At 38.9% G+C, this 27954-nt stretch overlaps 1 protein-coding gene across 3 annotated transcripts; it reads right to left on the bottom strand.

The window, feature by feature from the left end:
• Window positions 1-91: 91 nt before the first annotated feature.
• mroh1 (maestro heat-like repeat family member 1) lies at window positions 92-25882 on the bottom strand. Of its 3 annotated transcripts, none has more exons than XM_051956945.1 (45): window positions 25749-25882; window positions 23820-23923; window positions 23538-23683; window positions 22338-22469; window positions 22060-22222; window positions 21203-21301; window positions 20838-20989; window positions 19668-19808; window positions 19408-19500; window positions 18410-18488; window positions 17543-17656; window positions 17375-17448; window positions 17156-17278; window positions 16872-16982; window positions 16447-16591; window positions 16251-16291; window positions 15697-15838; window positions 15456-15508; window positions 15154-15261; window positions 13415-13534; window positions 13159-13281; window positions 12893-13039; window positions 11829-11855; window positions 9965-10087; window positions 9750-9829; window positions 9260-9401; window positions 8947-9042; window positions 8431-8535; window positions 7987-8122; window positions 7576-7688; window positions 7295-7447; window positions 7099-7155; window positions 6709-6806; window positions 6346-6511; window positions 5984-6153; window positions 5734-5871; window positions 5113-5227; window positions 4827-4973; window positions 4668-4734; window positions 4346-4467; window positions 3402-3551; window positions 3138-3272; window positions 2871-2973; window positions 2628-2693; window positions 92-2540 (listed from the first exon to the last, which is right to left on the bottom strand). In XM_051956945.1, exons 2-45 carry the CDS (start codon window positions 23839-23841, stop codon window positions 2464-2466), a joined length of 4914 nt encoding a protein of 1637 aa, XP_051812905.1. In that variant the 5' UTR covers window positions 23842-23923; window positions 25749-25882; the 3' UTR covers window positions 92-2463. The 3 variants fall into 3 exon arrangements, with proteins under 3 accessions (XP_051812905.1, XP_051812906.1, XP_051812907.1); XM_051956946.1 differs by having other exon boundaries at window positions 16872-16979; XM_051956947.1 differs by lacking the exon at window positions 11829-11855.
• Between the last annotated feature and the right edge of the window lie 2072 nt (window positions 25883-27954).

The raw sequence follows: 27954 nt of genomic DNA, 5'->3' as shown, positions 1-27954 counted from the left end.
CTATACTACAAAAATCTACAGCTATTGAGTATAAAAACCACTACAGTGAGAGAATCGTTAAAGAAACAATTTATTAAAAATAAGAGGTCAGTTTTGTTTAAATTGATCGCTTTATTTCTTTATTTTAAATACACTGATTACCATCATCCACACTCTCTTTTGGTCTGGACATGCTCACATTCACACATTTAGCCATCTGAAATATCTGTACCTCCATGTTACATTCATACTGACATTATACAACATTTAACATGTTAAAAAACAGACATGAAAAATCATATCAATGGTACAAAGTTTATAACAAATAAGAACATGTTCATCATTCACCCTAAACCAAGCCATAGTGTTAGAAAGTGCAAGAAGCCAAGAGTCCCTGTGGGTAGAGCATTTAAGACAACGGAAACAAATCCAGGAGCAGCCTTTCATATGCGACTGATAAATTTATGGCGTTAAACTGAGTAAATGGAGCGTTTTCTAGCCATTTCAATCACTGGACTTGCTGTTACAGTTGAAAATGTTTTTTCTCAGATATGTCCATGCAAAACAAAGAAAAAGAAACGGAAGACTCACAACTTTTGACAGAAATTGTACTGCCAGTTCTCCGACCAGGGACTGCATGGCAGAGCTTAAAAGTGCAACAGAAAAAGAGGTATTTTCACAACAAACGATGCATCGCTTTCACCTGATTATCAACATTTTTCTCACCAAATTATTTCAAATGGGGATGAATTTCCGTCCCTTGTGGACAGACGTTAAGTAGACATAAATATTGAAGTTCCATGTATAGACAGATGAACAGACATACTTTCATAATGTACCACTCACTCACATATTTACACAACGGTACGGCCTGCAAACCCACAACAATACCTTAAAAACACCAAAACCCAACCATGTAAAATGAAAAGACATTAAGTGCATTCAAAGTGTGAGAGAAAAAAAAATCATGAACAGCATCTCTTTAGCGCTATTACAACATGTGATATCAATAAACTTTTGGCACTGGTTTTAGCTTGTTACACTGGACGGTTTTACCTAAAAACACTGGGAAGTAATGGTTGGACTGCCTGAAAGTGGCTAGTGTAGGAGCAAGAATTGTTCTTTATTTGGTCTACTTTCAATAACGTTCACCTCTCTGAGTGGATGTGGTTTGGCTGGTGGGTTAATGATGGCTAACAGAAGGTTTGGCAACATTTTAGTGGAAAAGAAGGTTAATTGATGAAAACTTTGGTGGCACGTGAGGTGAAACTGAACAACAAACAGAGTGCAGATGAAACAGAGGTCAAAGAAACCTTAAGAGGCTGACGAAAGACATTATTTTCACACCAAGAGGTACCCAGTAGCTCCATGTAGATGTCGTGGTGGCAGTGATTTAGAATAAGCATCATGATCGTTTCAGAGTGGAGGTAAACTCATCAGCAGTCCATCAGAGAGGTTTAAAAACCTTAAAGTGAAAATACTGCCTGGGTATTGCTGGCTGATCTTACAGCTCGCTGATATGAACACAGCAATGAGACCACCCTTAAATTCTTTTACGTACACCCTTCAGACACAACTACGAAACTTAAAGCATCCTAACTAAGTCTGGTATCTGCTGTAGTTCTTTATTTTTATTACAGGCTTCATGTTGAGTCATCTACAGGGCATCACACATCTAGCTGATCTAAACATGCATCACTGGGTCTTCATGAAGAGCAAGGAGGACGCTCAGAGCTGACCGAAAGAGCCAAGGGAAGCTCTTTAGTACACTAAAACTGAGCCCACAACACTGGAACTACCTCTAACAGAGAATGTGAGGAACCAAACCACTGACATCATCACAAAATGCTCGTATGACTACACACACTTTAGCTACCAGCCAGACTCACGTGAAATCGTTACGTACCTCAAATATGCCATTTGCACACACAGTATTTGAAGAAACTATATGTATTCTAAAAAACCTTCTACTCAAGTTCATATGGGTTTTAACCTTTGCATTAGAGATATCTTGATATATTTCAGAGACACAACATCTCTCTCACACCGACAGATCTCTAAGCACTACAGAGCAACACAGTCCTTGGTCACTAAAATATAGTTTAGGATTAACGCTTCCTTCAAGTACCAGAGTAAAGTTTTAAAAGAAGCACGTAAACAAAGATGCTAACGGCTAAATATATGTACATGTATGTATTTGAAAGTGTATTTTTACTGTCCGTTGGTTGATTTCGTAACATTGGGAACCAGACTTCACTCATGTTCCTGTTTTGGTCCTGGTTTCGCTTTACTGAATGTTGCAGGTTTCGTTATTTGGATAATTTCTAGAATAGGTGCACATTCTAACACAATGTGCTGCATATTTTTGTAAACTGAAATCATAAATATATTTACTATATACTTTTTAACTTTGCATTAATACTTTACCACTACTGCCTAAATGAAGCACTGATGTTTGCATGTAGGTGTGTGTCTGAGTGTGTGTCAGTGGAAGTGTCCCATGGCCTCAGCAGCCTTCCCTCTCACCACAGGGTCTGGATCTTGGAGCAGCATCACTAAACCTGTGAATGAACACAAACACGTGAAAACACAGTGAACAAAGGGAGTGTGATGTGGTATTTTAAGATTAAAGTAGTTCTTTGCATCACCTTTAGTGATGGTGCCCATGTTGAGGTGGGAGAGATGCTCCTCTTGAAGATTCCCCAGCAGGAACCCTGATGTTAAAAACATTGTCATTATAATTAGGTTCAAGTATGTAGAATCTCATTTATAAACTGCGCAGTTTGTATATTGTATGAATGTGACCAAGCAAACTGACAGAGTAGCTGCTATTGGATTGTAAAGGATTTAGGAACCGAAGCTTATAATGTGAAGTTAAACTGCTGCGGTACCGATGAACATGGCTGCTCCTGCTCTGACTTCAGGCCAGTTGCTCTTGAAGAACTGGATGACTGAGATGTGGTAGAAGTTCAGCATACCAGGAAAGTCCTGAATCTACAACCCACAAAACATGCACTGAGCATCAAACAACAACAACCATCTGTTTTTTAGGTTAACAATATAATGAATCTAAAAGTCTGGACTTTTACTGCAAACTTAGATCTTTTGTAAGAAGGCACACAATTGTCCTCATGTAGCTATTCTGATATTTGTCTCACCAGGTACTTTGTGAGGTCATTGATGAACTCTCCATAGTGCAAACTCTTGTCCTCATGGAGGTGGTTCTGAAACATGGCTGTGATCTGCTCTGATCCCACCACAGGAGCACACACTCGCATCGCATACTTACACGCCTGCAAACATGCAAGAAAAAAATCCCTCTTTGAATGAAACAATGTAAGAGTTTACCCTCTAGAAGTAACATTTATCCACAGACAGGAAAACATCTGCTTTAAAAGTTTATGTGTGTTTTCCTTTAGTACCTTGACGACCTTCGGGTTTGGGTCGACCAGGTGCAGCAGCAGACTGACTAGAACGTTGTGGATCTGGTCTTTGAACACCGGCTCTCCTGAGCCAAACTTGGACAGGTTCCCCATTAGAAGGATGGAAGCACAGCGGATATCGTCATTCTCCTGGTTGGACACAGAGTCAGAGGTACAGTTAGAGCTGTGGGAGTCTAAATGTGACAAACATGACTGAATAAAGCTACAGAACACGAACTGACCTCAGATCTGAGTGTTTTAAATAAAACCATACTGTACCAAAGTTGAATTAATTAATTATTCGACATCTTTACTCACTGTGGGCTCATTTGTTACTCAAATAAGCACCTCTATTGAAACCCATTGTTCTATATAAATAGAACTCAAAAATGTATTTTGGAGAGTAAAACAAAGTTAGAAAGCCATGAATCATAAAAAAAGAAAAAAAAGAGCTTATTTTGCAAAAGATAAAGAAACCTGTAATCAATATGCACAACAGTTTTCAATTGCTGGCCCTACAGGTGTCATTTACTGTGGATATTTTACTACTTACACTTATTTGTCTCCATATTTGTCTGTTTCTGTTCTGTGTGTAAACACAACCTGCAGTTCAGCCAAAAAGTTACTGAATTTATGCTATGTGACTTTTGGTCACAGCTGAGTCATTAATGGCTTTCTGGTATCAAAGAGGGGCACTGGAAATGTTTGTTTAATCTCAGAATCTGGTTAAAGAAAATACTTTTCGGGAAAATCTTGGAATGAGATATGCAGCATATAGAACTATCACGACTAACTTTAGATTTTTTTCTGCTTTCTGTTATCAAGGACTGTCAGAAAGCTTAAAGTCTGGTGTCTGACTTCAATTCTATTTTTTTTAATGGTAATTATAAAATTCACAAACATCGATACTATTTTTAAAAGTTATCTTGAAAAAACACACTTACACTTTCCAAGAATGGTTTAATCTTCATGAAGATGTAGACCACAAGTAAGTGCACATTCTTCTTGTCCAGGTGGAGGAGAACTTTAGACAGACCAGACATCGCCTCAAGGGTGATCAGCTTACCTGCAGAGGAGAGCAGAAATGTTAAATGAGTGACTAATCCAAGAAGACTTCCTGAACATGTGGAAGAAAAGCATGATAGATGTGGTGAATGAAAGGAAACCATCCAACCAGTAGACCGTAAGCTTTAGGAATCAGTTGAGCTAAAGTGAACATTACAGTAGATTTACCTTTTCTAACAAACAACTCTGCTGTTCACTTACCTGGATCGTCTTTCTCCTCCATCCCTGAACTCATGGCTGCCAGCAACTCTTTGGCATATTTATTCACCTGGTAGAGAAGGAAAGCAAGGCAGAGAAAGCTGAGTGATCCAGAGTTCATGCAGCAGCACCTCAAACATGCATCTTCTTATTTGTTTGTACCTTTTCGGGTGATCCCACGGCTATGTTGCCCAGCCCTCGCACAGCCAGCATGCGGACCGTGCAGCAGGGGTCTGATATCCTCTCCATCATGTTGTTCATCAACACATCGATCAGCATCAACTCTGTCACCACGTGATGGCTCAACAGCTGGAGACAGGAAATGACATAGCAAAGAAAAATGGAAAAAAACACTTTCTCCACCTTTATAATCTGATAATCCTTTTCTGGTTTTATAGCTTTCATACACAATATGAGCTAAATGCAGGGAGTGATAGTTTAAAATCACCTCAGAGAAGAAAGCAGTGACAGTGACTCTCTGACATTCATAGATGTTGTTCAGGGATGGACACAAACACTCCACGATTGCAGGCAACCTGGGACCAGCATGTTTAGCCATCGCCCTGCAGACAAGACAAACATAGTCAAATTTATATAGTATATACAAAATTCACTTAGATAAATTGAACAGGTTACAGGGTTTGGGCAGACAGATGGTGTTTGAGTTTCATTTTTACAACTAGGCTCCTAACATACAGCAATCTCAAAGACAACTACACACACCTGAACCACTGACAAACATGTACACACAGTTTCTGGTAAATACAGACCACACACATATAGATACACTAATTCAGACTCACTACTACAGCCCAGTGATGCAAGCACAAACAGAACCAGTGTCTGTGATGAGGTTGGACTGGTTAGCTAAGAGATATTTGAGCATTTTAGGTCACTTTGGGTTGGAGTAAGCTCAGTGTTATACAGATATTACAGTAGTTTTCCAGATATTCTTTGAAACATCAACCTATTTTTAATCATCTTACTGGTGAATACGTCTAATGAGGGTGTCCATCTGCAATCAGATATCTTATTGTCTGTGTGTGTGTGTGTGTGTGTGTGTCTATACCTTGCTAGTAGTGTGATTCCGTTAACGTGTGTGTTGGGTTCCCTCATTGCATCCCAGGCGTTATCTTCATCCAGTTTTTTCATCACTTCATCTAACTGGGCGCGCGCTAACAAGATTCTCAGTGCATCAGCTGCAACCCTAGAACAGAAAAAAAGGATAAACTGTTAGCAGACACACATACACCCACAGTTAGGCCCTTAAAACGTGAACACACTATATTTTACCAGATGAAAAAGACAAAGAAGCCCACCCTGCTACATGTATGGAGGCAGCGTGTTTAGTGTTGCTGTCCTTTGGTGCAGAGACTCCAACACTTGCTGCCAGTCGGACGGTGAGGCAGGAGAAGAGCTGAGGAAACAGACTGACTGCCGGCTCCTGACTCTGGCCGTTTAGCAGCAGCTCTTTGAGACCACATGTCATCTGAAAATGAAGAGCACAGAAACACATGGTGACACTTGAGAATCATCCTCTGCTCACGGTTTGCAAGTTTGTTTTTTGTAAATTCATGATGAGGAATGGAACACACTGTGACAAATTTCACTTTTAATGCACAGAAGGTATGAGAGTCTGTGTAAAAGTAACTGGATATCAGTGTAGTTGTTAGTGACTTACCGCCAGTGGCTGATTAGTGGCCACCTTTGTTGACCCTCCTCTCATCATTGACTCTTTCTTGTCTACGTAGGGTGCCATGATGAGAAGTTTTTCCATTACCATCTCTATGATCTGGTTGGCTACGATGGGGTCTGCTCCCAAAGCCATCCACATCTCACTGGTCCAGCTGCACAAACCAGCAAAAAGACTTCACGTTTATGCGTCTTTCAGTGATATTTTTTTCTAAAAACTCTTGGCACCAAAAAAAAGTGTTCAATTCTATCATCAGTGAATACAAAAAATAGCAACTGACAATCTCCAGAGTAATGCAGCTAAGATGAGGTAGAGCAGTTCATATATTTTTATTGATCATTGCATTCATACCTGTCATAAGGAAGCGGTTGGTTAACGAGTGTGTTGATAACAATCTGGAGATGCTGAGAAGCCAGGATCAGTACCGTCTGTCCCACCGCCACTCTCACCTAAACATTGGTGGAATCAAACAGTTCATTCAGTGTGATTGCATTATAAATGAGAAATAATGAACAGACAATCATTAGATAGCAATAAAAATAAAAAGTAGGTTTTAGTTGTGTAGTAAACTCTTCAGTCTTACAAATTCAGCCTTAGAAGTGTAATAAAATCTGTGTTTTTGTTATTCCAACCACAAAAATACAATAAGAAGGTTGTTGAATAATAAATGTGATAAATGAATATTACATGAATAATCCAAGGTATGATATATGAATGTTTTATTATCATGCATGTTCTTACCTGCTCCTCTGTGATGTTCTGCAGACGCACATGCAGAACCTCCAGCATTTCTGGGACCTACCACACACCATAGAATTTAGACAAAGATATGGAAACAAATCAGCGCTGTTTGTAATAATCCAGTACATTGATACCTACCTGATTATATTGTATATAATTATGGATGTAAAGGGCTGTGTAAGTGTCTAAGCGTTACCAGATCTTGTAGTCCACCTCCTCTGTTCTTCAAAACAGTATTTAGGATGACAGATGAAGCTCTGCAGCAGTTCGGCTGACTGTCGACCAGCCCTTCAAACAACATGAACACGAACGTCGTGAGCTGCTGCTGAGGCAGACGCTTACTCATCACCTGACACACACAGGAAAAGATGCCGTTACACACAGCTGTAGGACAGACTTAAGCAGAATAAAGGCAAAACAATGAAGAATTGACATGTAGAATAACAATGTTAGATTCCTGAGTGGTACAAAGTGCACCTTGGTGAGGTCTGAGCAGGTCTTGTACAGAACTGAGGGGTCCGGGTTCTCTAGACGATCTTTGAAGAGCAGCAGACAGTCCACTCCTTCGTCCTTGTAATCTAAGGAGAATCCTAGGAACAGGAAACAAAATCAAGCCAACATCCTGTGCAGAAAGTATGAGTTGAATATGAACTACATAAATATTGACAGAAATACTGGATATAGAAAAAAGCTGCACAATGACGTACAGCTGTTAACAGACTGACGTCAGACCAGTCTACCTCTACTCTGCTTCTTTTCAAAACTCTTTATGACATAAAACAGATAGAGCCGCGACCTAACATTCAGGCAGACGCGGATCAATAAAATAATGGTTTCTCTTAAATACAACATTTAAATGTTAAAAGGTCAGGGCCTACATGTCTGTACCTTCATATCGTAGCTGGATATAAAGAAGTGTGTATATACAGTCGATTGCAGCTGTGCGTACAGCAGGGTGAGGGTCAGAACAGCGAGGAGAGACTCGACCCAGCAGAGCTCCAAGGTTGTGGAAAGAGACCATGTTCTAGACAACACAGAAAAGGTAAAGTAGCGGTGACTATAAATAAATACAGATGAAAGGACTACGGATGTTAGCTTTGTAATAATTTAGGCTTGTAAGAATTAACATGAACACATATTTAACTTCATAACATCACATCACAGCTCAACAACTGAACATTGTGTATGGAGGCCAGTGAAGGAGAAAACAAATGACACAATATAATTTACAAATGACTGGATTAAATAAAGCATTTTGATTGTATGTGCAGGCATGTGTGACTGCATATGCGTCCTGTTTAACAAGGTTACAATATTTATGTGTTTGTGCACCTTGACAGTCAGGTTATCCAGATAGTACGCGAGTACGTGAGCCGTGGCTGTGACAGCTCTCTCTCTCTCATGGTCGTGTCCAGAGCTCAGCCATGATTCAATGTGCTGCACAGGACGATAACACACATATATCAGACGACACAGACACTGAATAATAACCAGGCAGCTGAGTTACTGATTATTTATGTGCAGCAGTTCACAAAAATCTAATTAGACAGATAAATAACAAATAAAGAAGTCAGAGAGGGAGACATAAATCAGTTGTATTTGTGAAATTGGTGTAGATGTCAGGACTTTGTGTGTAAACACTTAAGCACAAAGTAAAATAATAAACCTCTCGCAGAAGAAGAGCGTGAGATTTCAAGTGCTCAGGTGTTATAAAACAAAAATTAATACTTCTCGAAATTGAATTATTTCTAGAAAAAGAAGCTATAACTTAAAACAGATAATGCTATCATACATGAATTAATGGCATCAGAAAAGAAAAGCTGATCAGAATAAAGCACCAACTCTCACCTTAAAGACACTCTGCAAACCATCAGGTGTGGGATCTTTGACCACGACACTCTTCAGCAGCTCCTGCAGAGCAGCTAATGTGTCTTTGTACAAAGCCTGCACAGATTTTCCAGAACATCTTAGATTCACAACATGACAGCATGTGAAACATGTCACACATTAGTTCACATGGGTTAATGTGGATCACTGAGGGACAAGGTCTACAGTTCATCTGAAAGTGTTAAGATGAGTGGTGTCTCAGACAGACTAACGTACTGCAGATTAGTGAAGCAGAGCCAACACTCTGCGTACACAACTGTCTACTTTACTTCACCTTTCTCTGCTTGGGGTCAAGGATCTCCTCCTCTTTAGTTTTCTCTGGAGTGTTTGTCTCAGGTGGCAGAGAAAATACACTGTTCACACACACCTTCAGCAAGTCAAAGCTCTCATTCTCACTCAGTGCAGGATCCAGTGGCCTGAAGCACTTAAGGTCAAAGATACAACACTGGGAGATCAACCAACCTCCACCACAGATTTGTGCGATAAACACAACAGTGATCACTCATTTTAGGTCAACTCAGTGTCTATATTTGTTATCTACCATGTGATTCTTCAGCTATGAGTCAAATTAAGAGAAGGAATTCCCTGTCAGGCAATAGCTGTCATCTCAAGGATATTATTGTCATTTCCAAAGTAATACAGAACAAAAGGCTTAAAAGTGACCTCTTTATACATATGAAAACAAAAAGTCACAACAATCATCAGTAAAAATCATTTTGGTATGAAACTGCAAAGTTCAACTGTTTTTCTGAAGTAAAGGATACATGAGAGCAGCACAGGTGTTCATCACTAGATGGCGTACCGGAGTCCTCAATAAATCCACGGGCTCTGCCTTGATAAAATCCTGACCAAAGTAAACAAAACAGAGGGAACAGAGGTAAAATTAAAAAAAAGATTAGTTTTTGGAATTGTTTGTAATTCCATCTTTATAAATTTGAAGTATAAAAGTTGGCCTTTTATTTGTCTTCATACTACTGACCAGCATTACAGCGATGAGCTCCTGCTTGCGAGAGAAGATGAAGCCTTGTTTCTTCACACACTCACTGATGGCTTTGGCTATGAGCCCGACACTCTGGACCAAACTGAGTTTCATAGTCAGATCCTGGATGAAGGCAACACACACAAATCCACAAAATACAGACAGACAGAAGATGCACAAAGACATAAGAGATAAAAAGACATGCACAGAGAAAAGCTTTGAGTCAGGAGATATTTTAGAAGTTGTCATGAATGCAAAGAAGTAGGTGCACTGCAGCCCCCCTTAGCAAATGCAACTCTAGGAAATGCTAAGCAAAAGCAAAAACCAGAATCACTCCAGTATTACAAAAATCACTCAGTTCACTAATGATTTAAATCAATCCAATCATAACATTGCAGACTGATCGTCCATGCCTATGATGGAGAGGAGTTTCGGTATTGTGTGGTTAGAGGAGATTGCCACAACAGTGAACCATCTGCAGGCTCTGGTCTAAAAGTGACAGCTGGAGGCCTGGAGACATAAGAAGCTGTTAGAACTCAGCAAGAAATTACAAAAGCCCGTTCACACCGTGGGTGAGTCATTGGTGAGCAATTCAAGGACAATCCAACATCAAGCAAAAAGACATAAAGACAGAATGAACAGAATCAACTGTGAAGAAAACAGAAAGTGATGACAGTATTTTACAAGATTGATCAATTTCATGTCAACTTGCTTGAAGATAATAAAAAATCTCCATGGAAACAGTTTGCAGGAGCATAGGGCAAAAGCAAACTATTCATAGCCTAAAACTGCACGAATAATGAATCGCTGTTGTTCTGTTAATTATTACAGAACCAAATATGTGCTTCTTTAACTTGAATTCCATTTAAAAGGAGTTGAATATTGCAGAAAGAATGTTGGTTATTTATCAGCTGCAGGTGATAAAGTTCAGGGTTTCCGCTACATTCATTCTGCAGCGGCGGCCTGCCGCGACTAAAATTCCAGCGCCGCTCCTTTAAATTATTATTTTTTTAATCATCGCAAATACTCCACTGCCGCATGTCTCCACCTAGCGGGCAGTCTGCCGCCGCTACAGAATAAAATCCTAGAGGAAACACTGAAGTTCATAGTAATTTCTACCACAGAGAAACACATTTTAAATAGTTTGAATTATTTGGGTCTAGTAAAGACCAGGTTATAAATGTGACTGCAAAATATTTCTGATTTCCTTACTGATGGAGATTTAAAACATTTTAATTCTTTCCACTGGTGAAAATTAGCCACAACTGGAATCCATTATAAGTGACTCTACAAACTGATCTCACCAGTTAAAATTTTTAAAATTTCACTTTTTAAACCTCTATCAAGCAGTTATTTAACCATTGATTTCACTGAGGTAGAGCACAACATTAGCAGAAGCTGCAACATTAGTGGTGGTGGTCGAACGTTTCTGCTCTTTATTGTTCCCAAATGATCAACTTCTATCCAACAGAACATAAGCTAGTTTAATATGAGCCATTTTGCTCCGACAATAATAAGTGAAAAATAAAACATGGTCCTCTAACTGTGCTTTTAGAACCAACATGGGTTCCACCACCACATTTTAATGATTAATCGTTCACAAATGCCCTCCAAAGACGTGAAAGTCTGGTGCTCTGCCACTGTGAAGCTTCACATAGATACAGCTTAGATGCATGAAAGCTTAAAGCAAAAATAGTTGTCTGATTATTAAGACTTTCAGGTAAGATTTTAGTGACAACATCACCACAAATGTTTTGAACAGAGAGTAAAATTCAGTGAGCAAGGACAGCAAGATGAAACTACAGACAGTTAACTAGCAGAAAACGAAGGAAAACTCAGATTCCCTGCATTCCTGTAACGATACCTTTGTCTCTACTTTAATCCCCAGAACCTGTATGAAAAAAAAGTGATAAGGTAATGAGCATGCATTCAAATACAGTCCCGACACCTGAGAGATTAAATGTTACATCTAATATGCTCCTGATGCAATGATGAACTGTCTCTTTGCTTTGCATGAATCCTTTCAAGAATCTATACATTTTTGTTCCTGTTTTAAGACAAAAATCAATGATGAAAATAACAAATGTTATATAAAGTTAATCCATTCATTGCCAGTAAACAGGAACCACCCTAACATGTTTCCTCTGTATAAAACCAAATTGGAAAATGGTTAATGATGGCTCGCAGATTGATCATGTTATCTGCTAATGATGTGTTGTTAACAAGGGACTGAACACCATAACAGTCATAATAGCTGGATGAGACGGTTTTAATTAAGTCCTGTTTTAAATTATCCTGTTAACAGCATCCAAAGCGAATGGATCAATTCAGAGATAGGAAAATGTAGTTGAAGCAACAATCTGTAACCGCATTAACTGAAAAGGCCTCGTAGCTCAACAGAGTCGCTACTAGCAACCATACACTAGATGTGTGCTGAGCAGGTGAAAATGAAGATGATGCTGTAGCATATTATAGTATTGAATGGATGTCTCATTTCAACTGTACAGTATTAGCCTTGTAATTCAAACACTGTACAACGTAAGGGATTCAACTGAAATACAGTAATTAATTTGTACTGGAATTAATCTGCATCAAAAGCAGATTGTTCTTTTTTTCTAAATGCAGTGAATTTACACTGCATGAAATCAGAACTGGGCTTGTTCAGATTAGATACACTAAAACACCTTCAACCCTAACCCTTTACCAGCTTTTCACCAGTGGTTCATGAACTGTAGAATCACTACAGTAAGACGTGCGATTGTCAGCAACTATATCTCAAATATTAGGATCCTATAACCTCAACTAGAGATTGCAACCCCTGTCTTTCATTAGTATCATCATAGACTGAAAATTCTGCCCAAACCTCCCCTCTTTAACAACCAGGTCTGCTATGTAATCTTTAAGTTTTTCCCTGTGCATTTACATTACCTTAGTATTGAAGTGTTTACTGATGCAGCGAAGGATGTCCTCATCAATGCGGTTCAGGATCTTTTCCGGAGGTGCGTTCAGAGCCACCTGACCATAGCAGAGGATCAACGTGCTCTTCACCTTCTCCACCTCAACATCATTACGTTCCTGTGGTCAGAGAGGAGAGACTGAAGCTCTTTTTACATTAACAGTGACAAAAAAAGAATTAAATGAAACTTGTCATTTTTATAATACAATTTTCCTTTAAGATGCATAATTGTTTGTACTTTGAGCAGGTTGAAGATGCTTGGCGATTTCTTGAAGGCATCCGACTTGCCAAACTCATCCAGTTTGGCCAGAGTTCCTTCTAAGTGGCTGTTGGCACACAGACCGATGCCCATAGCAACACCCTGATAGAAGCAGACGGCAGAAATCAAAAAGTTAAAGCTTAAACCTGTGCAAGTATGAAACAACCAATAAAAAAAAATAACGGGGACATGCCGTCTGTGAGAGAAAGTGTCATGACATCTGTATTTCAGGTACCTCTCTTTCCACTGCATCATTGTGTCGCGCTGTGAGAAGGATTTCCTGCAGCTGTTTCTTAACCACCTCCTTATTGAAACTCTGCTGGAGAGTCACTCCAATGCACCGATACAGGAAGCTCTAAAGATGGGGACGAATGCAAATTGCGTTACTGCTGCATTCAGTCTGTTTTTGTATATATTCTATGTCCTTGTTCTCCCCTATCATGTTGTAAGATCCTATCAGGCCAGGCTCACATTAAAAGTGTTGTAAAATCTAAAAACAGGTTCTGAAATCAGGCTGCATCACACACATAAGGAGAATCTTCACAGATATTGTTCTCTTTATTCTCTGACATACACACCCTACAAGAAAATAAAGGTACACACATTCACTACACACAGGAAATCACTAAGATTATCATGATTAGAGGGAGCAGTGCGCCACCACCTGATCTCATGGGGAAGCAGATTTAACCCAAAGATGTCTTGGGCTGTTTTGGCTGTTTTTTAATACAGTTAATTTTGCTTAAACATCACATAAAAACATGTTTACCATGCCCATGTCTGGTATCGTTTTTTTCAGCACAACATCCCCACATGGTCAGACTTTTTCTTTTTGAGCTACTATATCAGCAAATTGGCGTCAAAAACACACAAAAAATATAATCCACAATTTGAAAAACAAAAATGTAATAAAAATAAAACTACGATAAAAAACACAGGCACTAGGGCTGCAACAACAAATCAATAAATTGCTGCTAAAATGTAAACATAGGTTCAAAAGTGCAGAGTTGAAACTTTCTCCTGGTTTTGGTTTGATGTCGATAGACCATGTAAAACTGGAGATATAACATGAACACGTATGGAATAAAAAGTGCCTAATATGTAAAGACATGAAACATGTGGCGCATGTATCGCCTTTCTTTCAACACTTTTGTCATTTTATGAAATGGAAAAAGCCAAAACGGTTGAATATGCTGATTTTACACTATTTGTTTTTGTTTTGACGTTGAAAATGTTTTGTAAATACAACATGTCGAGGTGGTAGCGAAACCCTTAGGGTTTAGCAAAACAGAGACTGTGGTGCAACAATGTGCTGAAATGGTAACAACACTTTGCGCTTAAAAAAAAAAGCAGAAGGCCAACTAAAGGTGAGATCAGAGATTTAAGAACTATTAGTAACTAACATTAGCCTCAAGGGCTAGAATATTCAGCTTTGCTCAGCAACAATGTCCACTGTTCCAGGAGACAGCATGATAAACATTACCATCCTGATTACAACTTGTAAATATATAAAACGTCTCTTATCAATCTGGGCCGCCCCAATTAATCTAAACCACTCAAATTACCAAAAAATATCAAACCCAGAGCAGATTTCTTCTCCAGTAGTTGGAAGAGTGAAATGGGGGCTTGAATTAATATGAACCAGGCCTTAGGGTGTCAATAAATGACTTCCATGTTATCAGAAGTACCTCATACAATTTCTAATTATTTTCAAGGTTTGGCTGCTGCTATAGAAACAGCTTCAATTCTAAATTTGATTCCTTTGCAGTTGGGTGCAACTATGCAGTTGTTTGTGACACACTTTGTGGTATTAGGTTATGTGGAGGGATGACTTTGTTAATGAGGCCATAGGAACCTCTGTCAGCTTTGTGTAAATATGGCTTGTATTAAGATCTGAATTAGACTTGCTGCTGGGTCTCAGCAACTCTAAACTGGTGGTTGAAACTAAACTTTTACTGTTAATAATGCACCTACCTTTTCCTCTAAGAAGTTATTATATGTAGAGAGGTATCGAGTTGACTCAGCAGCCAACTGACACGTCCATTTGTCATCATCGATCACTGCCAGAGTTTTAGACAAAAGCTGGGGACAATTTTAGCACATTTAGAATGACATAACACAAAATCGAGTCAAACTTCAACATTTCCATACAGACAAACAAAGCTAACTGTTCAGTCCTTTTGTATGAACAGCTGCCTACTGACTTGCTTATCTTCACACACAAAATGTCATATTATAGATGTATAATAGTTGGGATAAAATCAGATTCACACTACCTTCAGTAGCTTCTCATCCCACTGCTTCTTATCCAGACTCCCTGGCGTTGACTCTGTTAACAACAACACACAGTCAGAATGCTCTACTACAATGGAGAAAACTACTGTACAGGAACCTCCACCCTACAAATGCACAATTATGTATTAACGCTGATGCAACTGCAGGAAAACAGGTCTCCTCAAAAGCCATTATTCACTATAATTAAATGCATAAAAAGATTACGTGCACATATTTCCACACCTTCTAGTAATGAAAGCAGAGGAGGAATCTCTTTGTCCCAGACTGCCTCTGTTTTAGGATGAATGTTGACACTGAGGACTTGGAGGAGAGAAAGTGATGGAGCTCCATGGCCTCTGCTGTTGAACGGAAACGCTGCATTCACCTAAATTACAACACAAAAGAAGATATAAACACATACAAACAGATACCATTCATGGCTGACATGAATTAAAATCTTGAGTAACAGAAAAATCTCCTTACTCTGTTCTATGCTGAATATGCAGTTAAAGTAGCTATAAATATTTTTATAAATCATATATTACAGTTACAGTTGTTCAGACTGACTGAATCGTCGTGAGGAAAATCAGACCAAACAACTTGATATTACTACTGGCATAATAAATGCAATTGCAAGTCATTTATTACAATCTGTTGCTCCAGCCAGTGATTAGACTGGATGTTTAATAGTTTTATTTTACATTGTAGCTGCAAAAAGAAATGCAATTTAGCCTGTTTATGGTACAATTCCTCATGTTAAAATCCCCACAGTTTCAGTTATATATGACTTTACTTACCAGCAATCTGATCATTAGTGTTTGAGGAGTAGGCAGGTTGACTGGAGGAGCAGAAAAAGACATTTTTAGCTTAAAACTGATCATACAGGACAGACAAATCCCAAATTCAAATGCTACCTTTTCGACACTCACACCAACAACAGCAGATTTTTGTCACATTTTACTGAAATCAAATGTCTGTAAATATTCCACCTACCTTCCTGTGTAAAGTCTATTTTGAAGCTGGTTTCCTGGTTATTCTTCTTCTTGTTGCCCAGAACTATGAGACTCTTACAGAGAGGCGTCGTGGCGTTGCTGTACTGTGAGGGAGTCAGATAGTACAGCAGCTTGGGCCAGAGCACCTTGAAACAACAACATATACACGTTTAGTATGTCAGCAAGCTTCATCCATTTCACATACACAATAAACCTCACCTGCTGAAATGAAATGATTTACTAACCAAATATTTGTGACAACCAAGCTTCCTACATGCACCGAAGTGAAAATAAAATTTTCCTCAACACTAATAAGTAACAGATTTTCTCTGAACAAGTTAACACTATTATGGATCTTGGTTGATCATTTATTAACAGATCAGACGGAGGCAGACAGATGGATAGACAAGCAGAAACCGTACATACATCAGCCAGTCGTCCAACAGTGGTGGTCAGGAGATGAAGAGTGTTGTCACACATCGTCCTCAGAGCCTCATTGGTCACCTCCTCTGGATCTGTGGGCCTCTGACCTCGCTGCTGATGGACAAGCACATACACAGATTAGAATAGTTATTTTAATAGCTCCTCCGTGATGCAGCATGTTCAAATCTCAACAAACAGCCTCTTGAAGTGTAACATTTGTGTGCAGCATCTTTAATGTGTGGTGTTTGGAAGCCTCAGCTTGAAATCATGAACAAGTTCCACCTTACCTGGTACGTGTCAGGTAAAGCACAGTGCTGAACTATGAATCTGACCATTAGCTCTCCTCCTTCTAACTCCAGGTATCCATGATGAGCCATTGCACTGATCACTTGAACCACTCGCTTCTTCACCTGAGACACAGAAACACAGTCAGACGCGGTGCATGTCCTAACAATGGTATGATTATCTTAGCCATGTAGTGACTTTAACAAAAATCTGTGTGTTACCTTGTTGCTGTGGTCAGCCATTGGTTGTCTGATGCTGGCCAGAATCAGCAGCTTTTTGGTCTCCATCAAAGAGGCTATAACACAAACATTATGGTACATAGCTGAATATCCAGTTAGAAAAGCAAAATACAAAAATCTGTCCTGTTTGGATGTGTTACATTTCCTCACTGGCGGAGTTGATGAGGTGACGAAGCACAGACAGGGAGCCTGTCCTGCTTCGCTCGTTACTGTTCTCCAGCTTCTGCAGTACAAACATAACCAGCCGGTCTGGGAAAGCTTTAGCTAGAAGGAGAGCAGTGGAAGTAAGAAGATTCATTTTAATCTGACATGTACAGAAGTAAAACTAGACTTAAGATCTTGCATTTATTTATTTGCGTGTCAAATTGCAGTGAGCATGTCTATCCAGAGTTGCTCTTGATCATGTTAGAATTTCATCTGCTTAGAAATTTGAGTCATGTTGTTATAATCAACAAATAAATGATGATGTTTTGTTTTGTGACGACACACTAACTTTGACCTTGGACCTCCAGAACTTAATTTGAGACCAAGTGAACATTTGCCGTAAATTTTTAAACAAAATTTCAAGCCTTCAAGGAATATCACATTCATCAGAGTGGGACAGACACACAGATGGATGTACCGACAACCCTAAAACATTATAGATCCAACTTTGCTTTTGCTAAACACAGGCAAGACAAACAAGACAAGAGAGAGGCAGAGAGAAGCCGATTGACTGTCCCAGGTAATATGATTATCTTGTGTTGGAAACTGAGTCCAGCAGACTAATGCATGATCTTATTACTGCTCTTGTGACTCCATAGAACTAAAACAGATAGAGAGGACTGGTGCTGTTAGACAACATTTAACAGCTAACATACTTTGCTTGGCCAACACAGACCTTCTCCTATCACTGTTTCAGAAAATAGCACATTTTAATGCCAGGACAAGTCAGACTGATACAACTCAGGTTATTTTTAAATGTGCCATATCAAAAATTAAATCTGATTCAAAAAGTAAACACAAAAGAATCTGTACCAAGCAAACTGAAGCAGCGTAGGACCTCATTGTGGTTCTTGACAGTGGGAGGGTTATTGTAATCAACAGGGGCAGATACCTGAGGGAGACAAATGGACATTGTAAATCAAACTGTAGAAATTCAAATTAAGCTAAACCGGCTCACTGTAACATGTTTCTATCTATACAGTAACATTAATATGAAGCAGAACCAGGAGAAAAAAATGTATAAATGGCACACAATGACTATTTTTGTTTGTCCAAGGGAGGAGCCAATCAGACATGGTTAACAGTGAGGAGCTTTATGTAAAACCAGTCTCCTACTTTCAATACAGAATTCACTAAAGATCATATTTCTTAAAGCCACTATCTGAATTTTAAATAAGTGTTTAATACAGTGTTGAAATGCAGTTATAAAGTGCTGCACAATATTCTTTGTCCCCTCCCTGCAGTGTACATGGATCATACACACACATTTATCATTGACGAACTTGTGGTAACATTTCACAACAGTCGTAACATCGAGCAAAGTGTCAGCTGAGTCACATGGTTTAGAAAACATCTGACTACAGCGACTCTCTGACTATGATTTGACACTTCAAAAAGAAAAAAAACACAGAGATCAGCAACCAAAAGACATAATCTAGTCTGGCATTTAGCTACACAATTGTGGTTTTAATATAGTGAGATGTTTTATCAATTAACAAGAAGAGTCAAGGAATGGATTCTAGTTGGAGAGCAACAGGTTATTGCAATAGGTTGTTTTTGTGCATGCCCACTGCAGTAACAGTAAAACCCATCTTCTTATCTGTGATATTTGCAAATCAGTCAAAAAATGAATGATATAATCCAACTTTTTGGCTGGCATTTCACTGTAATCTTCAGAAAAATTATAAATATCTTGCCTTTAAAGCAAGCAGGCATTCACTGCATTCTACATTTTTACACCTTTTCTAGGTGTGTCTGTGTTATGCATCAGTCTTCTGGTTCACTCAAAATTACAGCAGCAGCCTTCATACCTGCTGATGCAATGCAAAGAGCAGATTTTCCAGTTGTGTCTCCAGCACTCTGCTGCCCATGTTGATAGAAGCATCTATGACTTGGCACAGACTCTGTTCAGATAAAGGACATGAAATACTCCATGAAAAACCATAAGCCTTGCTCAGGCACATCTTGTTGAATAGAAATAGATTAAATCTAATTAAAAGCCAGCTAATCACAAATGATCACATTGCCACAAACTCCAGTGTCCTGCACTGACAATGCAGCTTGTACTCACTTTGCTTATAATGTAGTGCTCGTTGTTCTTCTTGTACAGGGACAGGAAAGCAGGGATGAGTTTGGGAATCTGCTCCTCCAGTTTATCATTGGCCATCAGATGGCACATAGAGGCGACTGCTTCAGCCACTGTCAGCCTCAACTGAAACCCACAGAGGTAGAAACACACAGGCGATGAGGTAACAGACATGGCAGAGATGACCTGAAGTAGATTTACAAACTTTCAACATTAACTAGGCATGTGCAGTCAGGGGGAATTAAAAAGAGGAATACCTGGTGTAGGAAGTCAAAAGATAATACAACTTTTAGGCAATTGTTGACAAACTGGAAATCCACTTTGACATTTTTTTCACATTTCTACATTGTTCTTTAGACATGAGGAATGAAGTCCAGAACACACACTTAGGTGTTTATTGTTAATGTTCTGGGACAGTATCTTTGAGTTAATTGGATTGAAATTCCTTCCTGAGAATATTGTTCTAATGAACCATAATTAACTGTAACGACTTCCCTGCCTTCTGTAATATAGGACGGCAGCACAGTGGTTGAATTTTTAGACTGACTCAACATAACCGCACACAGTAACTTGTGCGGCTACTATGCTACTATGATCCCAGAGAAATGTACTTTCACAGGCTCTCTCAAAGAAGAATACAGAGTAAATAGTGGTTTCCCGGTGGTTTCACTTGAATAGAAAACAGGAAACGGAACCAGGTGTGTTCTAACAGCCCATTTGCATTCAGCTATTATCACTTTCTAAAGAATAAGAATGACGATCTTCTCACTCCGATCTAAGAACCTGATAATCTCTAATGAGTTTTAAGAAAATCAACTTTAAAAAAAACACTACATTGAGATTTTCTGGAAGCTGTCAGGGCCTGTAAAGGTTAATGTCAGACATTAAAGGATTTGTACAAAATAATTAAATAAAAACCATGATATGAGAAGGTGTGTCCAAATTTTTGACTGGTAGTGCAAATATTTATATCTAAAATGCAATATAATCACGCTTCACATGGAATACTGTAGCTTCCCTTCTTACTTCAACTTCCTTTAAAACTGCCTAAACACATGATTTAATAACAAATGTAGGTTGTCTTTGCAGGTTGCATAATTCACTGCATTTCAAACATGACGTTTAACCCTCAGCATCGACCAACAGTGACCTTACCTTGGGCTCCCTGCTTTGTAACCAGTTATTGAAGAGAATGTCAAAAGCAGCATAGATTTCACTGGAGAACGAGTCTTTTCTGACTGTTGGATCTGGAGCCTTGTCGAGGTTTGCCAGGTACTCCAAGATGCTGTCACTGAAATGACACAGAGCTGAAAGCAGAGAAGCACAACAGACGGAAACAGGAGAAAAGAGAAAGAGAAAAAACAAGAGATGATAAAACACAAAGAAAAACAAAATGAGGAAGTGGAAATTTTGAATGTGCATGTTTCTTGTATTTGCCCCGGCAAAATATGAACACAGCAAACATTCTTGATTGTTTTGAGGGATCATTAGAACTGGTAAAAATCTTGGGTAGTTCTTACCAGAAGAAAAGACCCACTTCATGTTGTCCTGTTTGGCCATGTTCAGCATGGGCAACATGGTGCCAAGAATAGCATTGAGGAAGGGTACCATGCCATAAACTAGAGAATAATGAGAAAAATACAGAATTAATGGCATTATATTGCTAACCATTTCCCTTATAAGGCAGGGAGACATACACTGTACTCTTTATTGTAATGAAAATGTATTAAAGTTTAAGAAACAGCTTGAAAATTTCAGTAATTCTGGTCAATCCTATTTTAACACAATAAATTCTATTTTAAAAAGAGCATCTTAAAATCATAGTGTGGATCAAAATAGATGCAATTTGAATGTATCTCTATAATGATAATTGCCACAAAGGACAGCAACTTAAAAATATGTGAGACAGGTCAAGATGATGCAAGGGTTATTTTGAAATATAGCAAGATTTATTCATTTGCTCTTGGCATTTCATCACTTACCCAAGTTTACATTTAGGAAAATAACATCAGTTACTTTTTAAAGGCAGGATACAATGGCAAAAGGTGTTTGGATTGTGTCATGGTGCCTGTGCAGAATTCTAAACACACCAATGAGGACAGAAGTTTGAGACAAAACGTACCAGCAATTTAAAAAAGTTCTGATTCATTGTTAACAATCCACAAAGAGTGCTTCTAAACAAACAGATTCTGGAGTTGTGCAAAATCTTTGACCTGTAAATGCTGTTTCTGGGCAGGTTTAGCAGGTTCAAGCTTTTAATTAAGCAATCTCTGAATGACTGCTTTGTGATCCAAAGTTTTAACTTCCTGGTCTGTATGTGTTCTTCTTCATGGCCTTGAAAAGTCATGTGTGCTTTGCGTGACACACAGTTTCTTACCATTTGAATCCGAGAGGTTCGCTAGCGTTTGGACCACAAAGAAGTGTGGCAGAACCCCTGGCTGAAACTTGCTTAGTATCTCCTCCATGATGTCATTGATGTGCTTGTTACCAACAGCAACCAAGATGTTACTGGCCGCCTGCTGCCAGTCAGGGACGACGTCCTAAGAGAACCAGTAACACAGGATGACAGTAAGCACACTGTAAGGAAGAGTGGCTGAATTTTAAGATGCAGGTGGCAGATACTTCGTCATGCATAATTAGAAGAACACATTTCACCTTTGATCGCGTCATCTCATCCGACGCTAGGGAGATAATACTCTTTATTCTGGGAGCGCTGATCTCCTCTATCCTGCAGCCGACAACCAGCTCAATAGTCTGAAGAATCACAACTCTGTGGCTCACAACCAACTATAGAAGGAGGGGGAGGAGGAAGGGATGAAGAAGAACAAAAACATGAGGAAAAAATAGCAGGCAAGTGAAGGTGGACAGAAATAACAAGATGAGCTTTCAAACACAGAAACTGCCAGTAAAAAGCACTTAAGTGCTATGTCACTGATGTTTCCTAAGACATTTCCTCAGTACAATGATGCCATCAAGTGATAATCACAGCATCTGTGGCTGTGACGGTGTGATAAGATGCTGCTGCATCACACAGAGAGAGAGAGCTGATTCAGAGCTCCACGGTCAAATTTGGAAGTCGAACATTTGCACCCAAACAAAGAAAGAACAGACAAAGAACTGAACTGAAGGGTTCTTTAGCCTCTCAATTTATTTTTTGAGTTCAATCACAAGATAAACTTTATAAATAACTGCACCTATTCTATGGGCTCAAAAGAACAATAACTGATAAGTATTTCGCTAATAAAACTACTGTAATAATTTTACAAGCAAAACTTAAACACTTTAGCATTTCAGCATTAACAACTTGCTTGTTCTCTCTGTGATAGAAAAGCACAAACACACAACAACTTACAGCATTTCTTTCCTATTACCTACTAGTATAAACCTCCAGTAGGAACATATTGACCTCTTCAGTATAACAGACTGGCAAACCACATGCTGGGGGCTCCGAGAGGCCTTTTCAAGTCTGGCCAGGTTTAACAGATTAGCTGCAGACTATTGTTAGCTTGGGTTACTGGCGTGTTTACTAAAAGTACATTGTTTTAAACACCACTTTTTCAGTGTCTGCTGCAATCCTGCTTCATGAAATTATACAAAAAACATTGTGAAGTATAGTTCTGACGTTCTCTAATGGTATTTTTGACACAAAATAATAACACCAGCAGTAGCAACACAGTTAAATATTTACATGCACATACAGTCATGCGCCAAGCCGACAAGATCTATTTGCTCTCTGCTTGGTAACATGCAGCTGGAGTACTGATAACAGCTGCACTTATTACAACACATTTTAATAGCTGCCCTGCCTTGTAGTCTAAACTAAATGTATAATAATGGCTATTTCCAGGGTTTTACCTTTGGATGTTTCAGGAGGTAGTCCTGACACATGGCGAGCACTCGGTCTGGCTGCTGTTTTCCCAGAGTCAACATAGACTTTCTGACTTGCTCCTGGACCTCTGAGTCTTTATCGTTGGCTGCATCTAGTAGAGCCAGGGTCACCTCTAGAGGAGAAACAGCAGAAAACAACAGAAGAGAACAATGAAGTAAACACAAAGGGCTAGACAAAATCTGACACGACTGTTGTGTGGAGGAAAACATGCACGCTTCACCTTCATAATTACAAGAGAAGCTACTCACGCTCTACATCTGTCTCGTCCATGCTGGACACTAACGGGGCTGGCTTCCTGGAGCCAGCAGCTGAGGATGAATCTTTTCTTTTGATAGGCAGAGGCTGTCCTGAGCTGAGGAACAGAAGATGTGGATATAAAAATTATATAATATACATTTGCAGCAAATAAAGATTCAACAGAATGCCATTTTCTTATTCAAAATTAGCTATTTGTGTTGCCATGTCTATGTGATTTCAGAGAGCGAGATGATTTGTCTGTTATTGTTAGAATAGTAACACTTAAAATCTAAGTATTACTAAGCCAGGAGAGAAATATGCTTGTTTGCTACAATAGCATAAACATAAAGGTGACAAGTTAAAGGAAAAAAAACAGAACCTAGGAGCCCTACAGTGAGGAGATCCAGTGGCTCTGTTAGGTCATAGTTTGCTTTAATCTCATTATAGAGGAGAAGGTTCACTGCAGATCGGCACAAAGTTGTCCTGCATGATCACCTCTATCCCATGACAACATGCTTCTATCTCAGTGGGATAGAAAATAAATATAAATATCAACCTCTTTTAAATCGTGATGACAATGTCCCGTCCATAGGGCATGAGGTGTCACTGAACAGTTTGATAAGTATGAGCTCAGAGACTTGGAGAATCACTGCCAAGACACACTGAAGCTCTTCTGTTGGTAAACAACAACCCAACACCTTACCAAAACACCTTTTTCTCCTTTCTTTTGTCATCGCTCTGTTTCCAACTAAGGGTGCAATGCCAAAAAGTACTTATCTGCCAAAAAGTGACTGGAGAAAAATACTTATGTCTCTGCATTATTTCTCCTGCTCTGTACCCTTAATTATAACCAATCCAACCATTTAAAATGTCTACATTTGTACATGTGACAAAGAGATTGCAGCCCTTTCATTGACTGAAATGTTATTAATGGATGAAAATGACTGATTTCAGTTATGTGGGTTTCATTTTAAAGATTGTAGCCCATAGAGTAATTGCAAAAGAGACCAATTTTTTCATTTATTCCATAAAACCAATCTGTAATTTATAGTACACAAATCAAACATCTATTTTTGGTAGTATGTGGCACTATTGCATATAATCATCTTAAATGTCAGGTCTGATTATGCTATAAACTGCAAACATTTCTTTGGCGAGAGGAAACATTATATTTTTACAAACACAGAGTTTTTCTTTTTCCAAGAGCATAAAATTATGTTGCATGTTATGGCTATTTGATTCAGATAAAAGCAGCTGCACCTGTCTATAATTTTGGCATTGGAGCTCTATCAAAAAGCACACAATCCTTTTATTGGTACAACATCCATCCCTGTGTGTCTAATCAGAGAGACAGTCTGCAGTAAAGCACAGAAGCCTCTCAAACACAAATTTGATTAGTGCTGCTCATTCACCAGCAAACTAACATGAAAGCAGGAAAAACAGGTGACAGTTAAATGACAGTTGATACTAACCTGTGTAGTGGTTTCAAATAAGCAAATACTACGTTACTAATTCTGAGTTAATAGACTTTCCAGCCAAAAAGCCATCATGGTCCGTTTATATGGACTGAACACACGCATGTCACAGTAAATAAAAACAGCTAGCTAACTCAGACAGTCCTGTTCAAACGTTAATGAGGATTTAAAAAGATGAGATTAAAGAAAAAAATACACGTTGCGGTGGTGGCTCTGTAAAACAGGCAGAGTTACGCTTTTTGTAGGCGGTGTTATAGTTTAATATTTACCTTTAACCTGCTTTGGGAGGTGATGCCGCTGCGTCGACCGAACCTACTGTTAGCATGCTAAGCTAGTAGTTGCGGCTACGGAAGAGAAGCTCGCCCGCTAATTAAGAGAAAACTACAGCCTGCTAACGAGGGTAACTCACCAACTATAAGGGGGGTCCCGTCAATAACAAACTCTTACCATAGGGTTGATTCCTACCTCAGTTTAAACAACCAGCTTCCCTGTCAGTGGCACCGTTGAGCTCAGCGATGGGAGTCAGTGTCTGCAGGTGTAAACATGCCTGGTCATGTGCTGCCAGTCAGCAGGAACGCATCAGGCAGGAGGCGGAGACAGGACAGCTCTGACACACATAGAACTGCTGCTATGAATACTACTGCTGTCGTTTTACTGCTACATGGACACTGTCAGGACACAACTAAATCATCACGTTTAAAAGTTTGTTCCCAACAAAATGTGTCCTCTCCAGCTGCAGCTCTTCCAGATCAATCAGTAAATATCTCACAGCTCTTCTTGTCGAATAACATCATGTTAAACTGTCTTTCCTCCAAGAACGTTTTGGACTGCAGTAACAGAAATGTGGGTAAATTTTCCTCCATGCCATACCTGTGCATATGCAAATTAATGAAATCATATCTGTAAATAGAAATATTCAAATTCATTCTCATACATGTTTATATATTTGTGTGTGTGTGTGTGTGTGTGTGTGTGTGTGTGTGTGTGTGTGTGTGTGTGTGTGTGTGTGTGTGTGTGTGTGTGTGTGTGTGTGTGTGTGTGAATTTGTCATTTCATACATGCACATATCAATATGTAAACACACCATGCCATAACCGTACTCACTTCATCATGCTATGGCTTTATTTATTTTTTTTAACATTATTGTACTTTTTCAAATGTTTGTTCTCCTTCTTTCATGCCTGATCTGTATCCAGCTGCTGCATCGATGTAAATTTACCCGGTGAGGATTATAAAAGTTTGTTTTATCTTATCTGAACTTGTCTTATCTTTTCTCTTTTCTCTGGGAAAATGGGATACTTAACATATTTCTGGGCAAGGTACAATAATGCTTGAATTTGATTTGATGGTGTAGAACATAATTTAGGTCAGTTAATATGCAGCACTAAAAATGATACTGTAAATACACAAACAATGATATACAGGGGGCTGCAACATTAATGAGGATTAGGCGGTGTATAGATGATGGATGGATGGATGGATGGATGGATGGATGGATGATCTTCCATTACTGACATCATTTCTTATTTCTAAGAGAAATAATTCTTCAGAGTGGAACAAAGATGCAATATTCAGCAGGAGTGAATACATCTCTGTGGAAAATGACTTTAATGTCAAATCATTCAAAGGTGCATCACCTTAATAACAGCATTACTTCAATAAGTATGGTATAAATAAGACTATATTGAAAATAAAAAAAATTCTGTTAAGTACCAGAAGTGTTAACAGATAAAGTCTAATTGATATTTTATGAAATACACTCTGTGAAAACCATCATAATAGATCTAGTAGACCTTTCTCACAGCTGCCATTTAGACCCCACACACTTGTTTTAGGTACAGAGAGTTATTAATGTGATTAGTGACTCCATAGTTTACATTTTTTTTGTCAAAATGGCTGCTGTGAAAAAGGTCATTTGACAACTTTTCTTGCACAAAGAACACCTGGAGGAAATACTAGCTGCAATAGAAACAAACAAAACAAAAGGAATAAAGGGTGGTGATATTACTGGATTCTATAAACTATTTAGTAAAAGTGTTTGTGACTTAACTATTGAAGGGTAGAATAGCAAAATGCACTCAACACCTTCAGAGTCTTGATTGTCAAACCCTCAGTCAGTGAGTCTTTATTGACAGTTTGACTCGGCCGTGACTCATTTAGTCATTCATTCTCAACAAATCCTCAACTTCCTCCTGTACTCATGCAAAGTAAATATTGGCAAAAGAGCTTTCATGATGTCTTCCTCCTCTTCATATGTGAAACAGTGTCACGATGTGAAAGCACTGACCAAGTCACGTGGTGGAGGTGACAGCATGTCTCTTTATCTAAACCTTTAGATGTTCTTATTCAATGCGCAGATGAAGTGTGAGTTATCCAAAGGCAATTGTCTGATTCCGCTGTCATCATTTACCTTTCAAATGGTCGTTGAATGGTTTAAATGTGAGTCAGTCATCTCTGAGGCCTGTGCTACCAAGCAAGTTCACCTTATACAGGATCTCTTTTCACTATCTGCAGCTGCTTTCAGAAAAAGAGGGCTGAGTTGGCACCAGATGGAGAGTCACAAACATGAACAGCTGCATAATTCTCACAAGAAAAACAATGTTAACATACGGTAGTTCTGACAAGATATAAATGTGCATTTAATATTGCCTTAAGTGTCACTGAGATGCAG

This window comes from Acanthochromis polyacanthus, chromosome 12, assembly GCF_021347895.1.
Source record: "Acanthochromis polyacanthus isolate Apoly-LR-REF ecotype Palm Island chromosome 12, KAUST_Apoly_ChrSc, whole genome shotgun sequence".
Taxonomy (NCBI): Eukaryota; Metazoa; Chordata; class Actinopteri; family Pomacentridae; genus Acanthochromis; species Acanthochromis polyacanthus.
The sequence above is the reverse complement of the archived record's forward strand: the minus strand, read 5'-3'. Positions and strand labels throughout refer to the sequence as shown.